The sequence below is a fragment of the Peromyscus leucopus genome, chromosome 15 (assembly GCF_004664715.2).
Source record: "Peromyscus leucopus breed LL Stock chromosome 15, UCI_PerLeu_2.1, whole genome shotgun sequence".
NCBI lineage: Eukaryota > Metazoa > Chordata > Mammalia > Rodentia > Cricetidae > Peromyscus > Peromyscus leucopus.
Genome location: NC_051076.1, coordinates 88,275,057 through 88,284,655, shown reverse-complemented (window position 1 = coordinate 88,284,655; position 9,599 = coordinate 88,275,057). Strand labels below are relative to the sequence as shown.

General features: G+C 40.8%; 1 protein-coding gene across 2 annotated transcripts; it reads left to right on the top strand.

The window, feature by feature from the left end:
* Positions 1–1,263: 1,263 nt before the first annotated feature.
* Positions 1,264–9,213, top strand: Dsel (dermatan sulfate epimerase like). Of its 2 annotated transcripts, none has more exons than XM_028856674.2 (2): positions 1,264–1,352; positions 2,111–9,213. In XM_028856674.2, exon 2 carries the CDS (start codon positions 2,955–2,957, stop codon positions 6,576–6,578), a length of 3,624 nt encoding a protein of 1,207 aa, XP_028712507.1. In that variant the 5' UTR covers positions 1,264–1,352; positions 2,111–2,954; the 3' UTR covers positions 6,579–9,213. The 2 variants fall into 2 exon arrangements, with proteins under 2 accessions (XP_028712507.1, XP_028712508.1); XM_028856675.2 differs by lacking the exon at positions 1,264–1,352 and adding an exon at positions 1,370–1,618.
* Positions 9,214–9,599: the final 386 nt, after the last annotated feature.

Here is a 9,599-nt window from a genome sequence, read left to right as displayed (position 1 = left end):
TTGCAATTGAATTCCCAATTGGTTTTGTTTTTCTATGACAGCAATCTCAGCCAGTGTGCCTTAGGGTCCCAAAGAAGTGCTTTTCCAATCCTTTCTCAGCTCTTAAGGGTAACTGATTTTTCTAGTCTTTCCGCTGTCGTCACCCATCCCATTCCCCGAGTGTCTCTGATTATTTGTAATTACAACTCCTTTCTGCCACATTTAGATGTTTTACAGTTGTCTTTGTCCGATAACCAGAAAGTCAGAACATAAGTAAGCCCAGACAGATCTTCAATAAAGGGGCTTCTAAACTTCCACCAAATCTAGTCGAGTTGTTCCTAGAGCGGCTGCCAAGCCGACCAGACTCACACTCAGGGAGTCTCCTTCCTAAGGAGCCCCTGAAGCGCGGGGTCCCCTGAGCCACCGCCCGCCTCCTGGCGCAGTGCGCGCAACGCTCAGGCCTTCTCCTGGGCCTCACCAGTCTCTGTATCACCCGCCCGGGCTCGCAGGCCCGGCGCCGCGCGGCTCTCCGTCCCCCAAGACTCCGCCCCGGCACGCCCCGCCCCGGCACGCCCCGCCCCCGGCACGCCCCGCCCCCGGCACGCCTCTGGTCAGGCCCCGCCCCCGGCACGCCTCTGGTCAGGCCCCGCCCCCGCCCTCGGGCCCTGGTCGCCTTTTCTCGCCCTCCGCGGATGGGCGACCGCAGCCAGCTCGGTGGAGCGCGGGCCCTGGCGACATCCGGGCCTTGGGTCGCCGCGCGCAGCTGAAGACAGCGCCTCCGCGCGCCCCCGCCCGCGGGTTGTCTTCCGCCACGGGAGCCGCCCCAGCGAGCGACCAGCGTTCCTCAGGGCGGGCGTGTCCGGGTGTGGAGACCTGGCCCTGAGGAGACTCCGCACCCGGAGGGCTGTGGCGCTTGGGAGACCCCGCGCCGAGGAGACCCGGGGCCGAGGAGACGCCGGGGCTGAGGAGACCCCGCGCCGAGGAGACCCGGGACTGAGGAGACGCCGGGGCTGAGGAGACGCCGGGGCTGAGGAGACCCCGGGGCTGAGGAGACCCCGCGCCGAGGAGACCCGGGGCCGAGGAGACCCCGGGGCTGAGGAGACCCCGCGCCGAGGAGACCCGGGGCTGAGGAGACCCCGGGGCTGAGGAGACGCCGGGGCTGAGGAGACGCCGGCGCTGAGGAGACCCCGGGGCTGAGGAGACCAGGTGCGCATTGGAGACCCCGCCCGGCAGCTGCCTGTGCAGTCCCCGCGTCGCCTGCGCAGCTCCTGGTCTCTGCAGGCCCGCTTCCCGACAACAACAGTTTCTTGAGCTCCTTACCTTCGCCTGTGTTGGGGCCCAGCTCAGCTTGAAGACCCTGTCGCAGGCTTGAGGTAAGCCGACTTGGCCATCTAGATGTCTCTAGTCCCCACTTCGCAGTCACAGATCAGAAAGTGGGGAGCTGAGCAGAAGGGCGAGGCGCTCTAAAGACACGAATTAAAATATGCAACAGGCGAGGAAGGTCAGGAGTCCTACAGAAAGGAGGACTGAAACTTAGTGAGGTTCCTCCAAATCCAAGACGGGCTAAGGAGAGGCCTGTTAAACCTGAGTCTGATCGCCCTCTGGTGGCTCGTGGTGAGGATGTTGCCTGCAGCTACAGGTGAGCAACTGAGTCAACGGTTCCTTTTCTCAGCCTCCTGCCCTGTCAGTCGTAATTTGTCTTCAGAAAAATGACTTTTCTCGTAAGCGATTTTCTAATTCATTAAAAGCTAAACTTTGAACCATAATTTGAAAGGGTCATTTTGACTTTTACCTTTCATAACCAAAATAACGAGAATATTTTATTCATTTTCATAATGATAACTTGTGAATAGAAACATGTTTAAATAGCTAAAGCTAACACATTAAGATATGAAGTATGTCTTGTAGTTGCTTCTTCTCTGCTAATATTAACTAGGATCCAAATGAGCATGAAAATAAGGGGGGGGGGAACATTAGAAAAATTAAATTGCAAATAATATCAGGTGTTAACTGATTCTCACGTTTTTATTAAATGACTTAAACTGTTTAAATCATTATTTAAACTCCACTCTCAGGATACCTGTAGCCTTTGAATTTTGCTTTGTTTTTGTTTTTGTTTTTTTCCACCCAGAGAGGAATGACATGAAAAAGGAACAGAAAACAGTCTTCAGTGTTGCTGAAAGGGAAATTTTCTTTCCCAATTGGTGGTTATGATTTGAAGAGGAGCACCTAGAGATTGAAGAGCTTAGATTCCTCTAGAGGTGCAGATAAACTTGATAAAAGGAAGATTTGGAAATACTTTAAAAAGATGTTTGAAGTGAAGGCAGAAATTTCGATCATGTTTATCAACCATGTAGGACTTTGAACACTTGTTCAGAATTTTTTCCTCCCCAAAATGGAAGAAGAAACAATTCACAAACCACAGTGCATAAGACTCTGAGAGAAAGAATAATGAAGTTTGGTCACTCTGGGAATGACAGTACTTTATCATTTTCTTTTTGGGAACAAACAGAAACACCATGAATATGTGGTGAGCTAATCATGAAGGATGGTTTCTTGTTCTACATTCTACAAATGACTTTATTTGAATTTTGGGATTTTTTTTTCTCTCTTCTTCTCTGATTTTATATGTTAATTAGATTTACATAAAGGAAATAAATGCTGGATTCATGGTACTTTCTGACTACACTGCTGTTTTCTGTACATTATGGAGACATTGGAGGCATTCATATGTCTTGAAGTTTTATTTTATTGGAAGCCAAACTTTGCTGGGGACACAGAGATGTGATATAAGTTTTCCTTTCATAGCAACTTTCCTTGCTTTGAATGAGCTGAATGTCATCTGGATTTCACAGCCTATGAGGTATAAGGTCTGATTTATCTAGGACTTTAATATATGTTATAATAACAAGATGAGAAACACAATAAACACTGTTTAACATGTATGCCTAAGGAAAAGATCTTCCTGATGGATCATGGCGTTAATGTTTACAGGACATTTCCTATTTTTAATATTGATGGTGTTTAGTTTTTCTACTTGTGAAGAATCTGTGAGCAATTACTCTGGATGGGCAGTTTTCACAGATGATATACAACAATTTAAGAATCATAAAGTACAAGATTTCAAGCCCAACCAAAAACTTCATCCAAATTTGTATTTTGATTCTGGGGATATACAAACAATGAGACAAAAATCTCGTACAAGCCATTTACATCTTTTTAGAGCTATCAAAAGTGCAGTGACAATTATGCTGTCTAATCCAACATACTACCTACCTCCACCCAAGCATGCTGATTTTGCTGCCAAGTGGAATGAAATATATGGTAATAATCTTCCTCCTTTAGCACTGTATTGTTTATTATGTCCAGAAGACAAAGTTGCCTTTGAATTTGTCTTGGAATACATGGACAGGATGGTTAGCTACAAAGACTGGCTAGTTGAGAATGCACCAGGGGATGAGGTTCCAGTTGGTCATTCTTTAACAGGCTTTGCCACTGCCTTTGACTTTTTGTATAATCTGTTAAGTAATCATCGAAAACAAAAATACCTAGAAAAAATACGGATAGTTACTGAGGAAATGTATGAATATTCCAAGATTCGATCATGGGGCAAACAACTTCTTCATAACCACCAAGCTACAAATATGATAGCATTACTCATAGGGGCCTTGGTTGCTGGAGTAGATAAAGGATCTAAAACAAACATATGGAAACAAGATGTTATTGATGTTATGGAAAAGACTATGTTTCTCTTGAATCATATTGTAGATGGCTCTTTGGATGAAGGTGTGGCCTATGGAAGCTATACCTCAAAATCAGTTACACAGTATGTTTTCTTGGCACAACGCCATTTTAACATCAACAACTTGGATAATAACTGGTTAAAAATGCACTTTTGGTTTTATTATGCTACACTTTTGCCAGGCTATCAAAGGACTGTAGGTGTAGCAGATTCCAATTATAATTGGTTTTATGGTCCAGAGAGCCAGCTAGTTTTCTTGGATAAGTTCATTTTAAGAAATGGAGCTGGAAATTGGTTAGCTCAGCAAATTAGAAAGCATCGACCTAAGGATGGACCAATGGTTCCTTCCACTTCCCAAAGGTGGAGTACTCTTCATACTGAATACATCTGGTATGATCCAAAGCTTACCCCACAGCCTCCTGTTGACTTTGGCACAGCTAAAATGCACACATTTCCTAACTGGGGTGTTGTGACTTATGGAGCTGGACTGCCAAATACACAGACCAATACCTTTGTGTCTTTTAAATCTGGGAAACTGGGAGGACGAGCTGTGTATGACATAGTTCACTTTCAGCCATATTCCTGGATTGATGGATGGAGAAGCTTTAACCCAGGTCATGAACATCCAGATCAAAATTCATTTACTTTTGCTCCCAATGGGCAAGTATTTGTTTCTGAGGCTCTTTATGGACCAAAGTTGAGCCACCTTAACAATGTATTGGTGTTTGCCCCATCACCATCAAGCCAGTGTAATAAGCCCTGGGAAGGTCAACTGGGAGAATGTGCACAGTGGCTCAAGTGGACTGGTGAAGAGGTTGGTGATGCAGCTGGGGAAGTTATTACTGCTTCACAACATGGAGAAATGATGTTTGTGAGTGGGGAAGCAGTGTCTGCTTATTCTTCATCAATGAGACTAAAAAGTGTCTATCGTGCTTTACTTCTCTTAAATTCTCAAACTCTACTTGTTGTTGACCACATTGAAAGGCAGGAAACTTCCCCAATAAATTTGGTCAGTGCCTTCTTTCATAATTTGGATATTGATTTTAAATACATCCCATACAGGTTTATGAATAGGTATAATGGTGCCATGATGGATGTGTGGGATGCACACTATAAAATGTTTTGGTTTGACCATCATGGCAACACTCCTGTGGCTAATATACAGGAAGCAGAACAAGCTGCTGAATTTAAGAAAAGGTGGACTCAGTTTGTTAATGTTACATTTCATATGGAATCCACAATCACAAGAATTGCTTATGTATTTTATGGCCCATATATTAATGTTTCTAGCTGCAGATTTATTGACAGTTCCACTTCTGGACTTCAGATTTCTCTAAATGTCAATAATACTGAACATAGTGTTTCTGTTGTAACTGACTATCGAAACCTGAAGAGTAGATTCGATTACCTGGGATTTGGTGGTTTTGCCAGTGTGGCTAATCAAGGCCAAATAACCCGATTTGGTTTGGGGACTCAAGCAATAGTAAACCCTGTAAGATATGATAGAGTTATTTTCCCTTTTGGGTTTAAATTTAATATAGCAATTGGATTCATTTTGTGTATTAGTTTGGTTATTTTAACTCTTCAGTGGTGGTTCTACCTTTCTTTTAGAAAGCTAATGCGCTGTGTGTTAATGCTTGTTATTGCCTTGTGGTTTATTGAGCTTCTGGATGTGTGGAGCACTTGCACTCAGCCCATCTGTGCAAAATGGACAAGGACTGAAACCAAGGCAAATGAGAAGACCATAATTTCTGAAGGGAAGCATATAGATCTGCCTGATGTTGTTATTACCTCACTCCCTGGTTCAGGAGCTGACATTCTCAAACAGCTTTTTTTCAACAGTAGTGATTTTCTCTACATCAGAATCCCTACAGCCTACATTGATATTCCCGAAACTGAACTTGAAATTGACTCATTTGTAGATGCTTGTGAATGGAAAGTATCAGATATCCAAACTGGGCATTTCCGTCTTCTTCGAGGGTGGCTCCTATCTTTGGTCCACGACACAAAACTGCACTTGCAAAACATTCATCTACATGAAACCAGTAGGAATAAACAGGTCCAATATTTTGCAGCTAATAAAGACAAAAAACGAAAATTGAAAAGGAGGGAGTCTTTGCAAGAACAAAGAAGTAGAATGAAAGGAGCTTTTGATAGAGATGCTGAATATATTAGGGCTTTGAGAAGACATCTTGTTTATTACCCAAGTGCTCGTCCTGTGCTTAGTTTAAGTAGTGGTAGCTGGACATTGAAGCTTCATTTTTTTCAGGAAGTTTTAGGAACTTCGATGCGGGCATTGTATATAGTAAGAGACCCTCGAGCCTGGATCTATTCAATGCTATATGGTAGTAAACCAAGTCTTTATTCTTTGAAAAATGTACCAGAGCATTTAGCAAAACTGTTTAAAGTAGAGGAAGGTAAAAGTAAATGTAACTTTAATTCAGGCTATGCTTTTGAGTATGAATCACTGAAGAAAGAATTAGAAACATCCCAATCAAATACTGTCTCCTTACTATCTCATTTGTGGCTAGCCAACACTGCAGCTGCTTTGAGAATAAATACAGATTTGCTGCCTACCAGCTACCAGCTGGTCAAGTTTGAAGATATTGTTCATTTTCCACAAAAGACAACTGAAAGTATTTTTGCTTTCCTTGGAATTCCTTTGTCTCCTGCTAGTTTAAACCAAATATTGTTTGCCACTTCCACAAACCTTTTTTATCTTCCTTATGAGGGGGAAATATCACCATCTAATACTAATATTTGGAAAAAAAACTTGCCTAGAGATGAAATTAAACTAATTGAAAATATCTGCTGGACACTGATGGATCGTCTAGGATATCCAAAGTTTATGGACTAAATGCTGCAGGTCAGCAAATATTTGCACTAATGAGTCCCAACCTACTTTGTGGATATTAACTAGATAACTTTGTTTATTCTTGTACACTTGTGTATGTGTGGGGAGAGTGTGTGTGTTCAGTCTGTTATTTGCACAGAGAAATACTTTAAAAAAAATAGGCATCATATTTGGCCTAGCAGGATTTATTTTTATGTTACCACTTTCCTTGCCTTGTTTTCTGAATTTTTTTCTGCTAAAATGTTTGTGCTATAGAGGTATATATTATGGGGGTCTGGAAGATGGGAAGATTTTAATGTACTTTTAACTCGCCTTCTTTGGTAACTGTGCTAATCTGTCTTGGGACCTCAAACACTACAAAAGGCCTTGCAATTGCTGCTTTACCCAGTCATCTCTTGCTATTAAGATAGACTACAAAAGGTTCCTTATCTTTTGAAAGGTCTTCAATTACTTATCCTGCACAAAGGAAAAATGAAATAAAAAAATCGAATTTCTTTTATTTTGTATAGTGTTCACTGAAATCAGTGGGGAAACGAAAGTTTCTATTAGAATTTTTAGAAAATATAGGTGAAAATATAGAATAAAGGCTTATTTTTTCTTTTCTTTTCTTTTCTTACTCAAGAAATAAGACTGAACAGTGGATGCTGAAATTCAGTGAGTTGTTTTGGAAATGCTGCTCTTTTCAAAAGCTCATTTGCCTCCCTGGAGATATGGCTGTTCACCATCACAGTATTCCCACCCTATCTAGCTTTTCTGTCATTGTCAACAAAACAGGCAGTAGTTAGTAACTATAAAACTCCTAGCTTTGGAAGACCCAACAACCTCTTCTGCTGATTAATTTTGTGTTAAAGACTGACACAGATTTATAATCAAATTTAGTTTTGTGGCATTACCATTCTATGACTCAAAGAAAGGAGCAGCAGTTTGCTGCCAGTGGTGAGTTTGTTGTTGTTGTTCCGGGTGGCGGTGGGGTGGGGTGGTGGTGGCATGGATTGGGGCTGGAAACAGGATTAGAAAGCTTCCTGACCTATCCTGTATCCTCTGAGTGAATTTACAGGCTGCCACTGTCTGCATAAATTGAAGCCAATTGAGAAATGATGTCAGAGGCATCTGTTCCCTTTACCATCTGCATCTTATTATAAATGTAGTGAACATAAAATGTGGTTCATTTTACTTGGTAGTTTCAGAAATCAAAAATGCTGTGCTATTAAAAGCCAGTAGAGTAATTACAATGTGTTGGGTGAACATTATCAGGCAGCATTGGGATTAGATGAGAATCTATGCAGATTGCAATCTTCTTCCTGATGTTTCAACTACAGTCTCCTCAAGTTCTCTAACATTTGGAGTCTGCCACTCTGACTTAAATAAAAGTGGTCCCCTCAATAGTTTGTTATTCTATCTAAATGATACAATTTTTAGAGTGATAAAGCTGTGGATATGTTACATTCCAGCTGAATCTAACTTAGCTCTCATTTTTTCTATTATGGCATGAATGGAGACTGTTACATGTCCCCCACATTTGGTCTTCCCCCATAGGACTCATAATTTTCCTCTCATGTTAAAATGAATAGAAATTAATATAGATTGAAGACTCAAATCTACTCTCAGGTTTGTCAGCAAACAAAATTGCTACATGGATGATAACACTATTTCCATTATTGGTCAGAGTCTCATTGCTTTCAATTTTTAGAATATGATCTTAGTCAGACCAAATAGGAAAGCTCTAGGGTGAAAGAGCACTCACTACATCACACTAAAGTAAGAATTAGAATGGATACAGGCACAGAGAAGACAATGGGAGCTACTTCTGCCTTTTTTTTGAATATTGTACGAAAGGCACCCATGTACAGAAAGTGGTCAATAGATTATGTGGAGGAAAGGGAGAAGAAGAAAATATTTAGAAAATAAAGTGAGTAATTTTAAGAAGCTATTTGGGAATGTTTTATTGATAAGTCACAGTGGAGCACAGCTTTCAGCTCCATAGAGCAATTCAGAGCTAAACTTTCTCACCTCAGAGGAAATATGAGACATCAGCCGTTGTCTTAGTTATTTTCATAATGAAAATATGAAGACTTTAGAGATACCCTCAGAGGAGTATTGTATATGGGAAAGGGGACCACTGAATTTGCCTGCAAATGCTCATACCTAAGCCCTGCTGCCTTACAATTTGAGTACTTAAGGTGAGTGACACCTCTGGTACATCTTGGTTTTGAATACACTCTAAACTTATTACCAATTTTCAAATAAAATTATCATTTTTTATTGCTTATGAAGAATAAGAGCCTTTTAAAATGTCCTGTCGTAAAAGCCACACCTTTATCCATGTCCTCAAACTTAAGCTTACTTGGTACAACTCATTAAAAATAATTTGGAATTATTGAGACATTAGACTATCAACTGACAAAGTAGGGAAACATCAGTAATGCAGTGTTTAAACATTTCTAACAAGTACAGACTTGATCTAGATGAATAGAAAATAACCCATCCTAAAGCTAAACGTCATTTAGAGTTCAATTTTTTTAGAAAAACTGGATGTTAAGTCTATGAATATGCTTAAATATATAATTTTTATCAAGAGGATACAATGACATGTACATATTAGGCCTCAATTACACATAATAACACACTTAGTTTCTTTAAACAAGCATAAGAATTAACTAACTCCTAAGAATAAAGCAATCTTTTATCAAGTTTTGACAGATGTCAGGACCTGTCAAGCTACCCTCTGCAAATGTCTTCAAAGAAACATTTTCTTGTCCCTCACATACTAGCTCACCTTAAATATTCTGAATTATGTCATGTTATAATCTCATTGACTGAACTTTCAATTGATATCATTGATCAGAAAATTTTCTGCATCGTAATGTATGCACATTCTGACTAATGTATGAAGCCCATCATTTAATTTGGAGTAATATACTGCAGTTTTATGTACAATCTTTGATCGTAACTAGGAGAGCTTACAATGATGAAGAAAAATGTAAAAGAAAATATCACCCAGATGTAAAGATGCTTAATATTCTA

Bases quoted from the DNA above. Each gene is read 5' to 3' on its own strand.
- Dsel (XM_028856674.2), top strand. From the start codon at position 2,955: ATGGCGTTAATGTTTACAGGACATTTCCTATTTTTAATATTGATGGTG.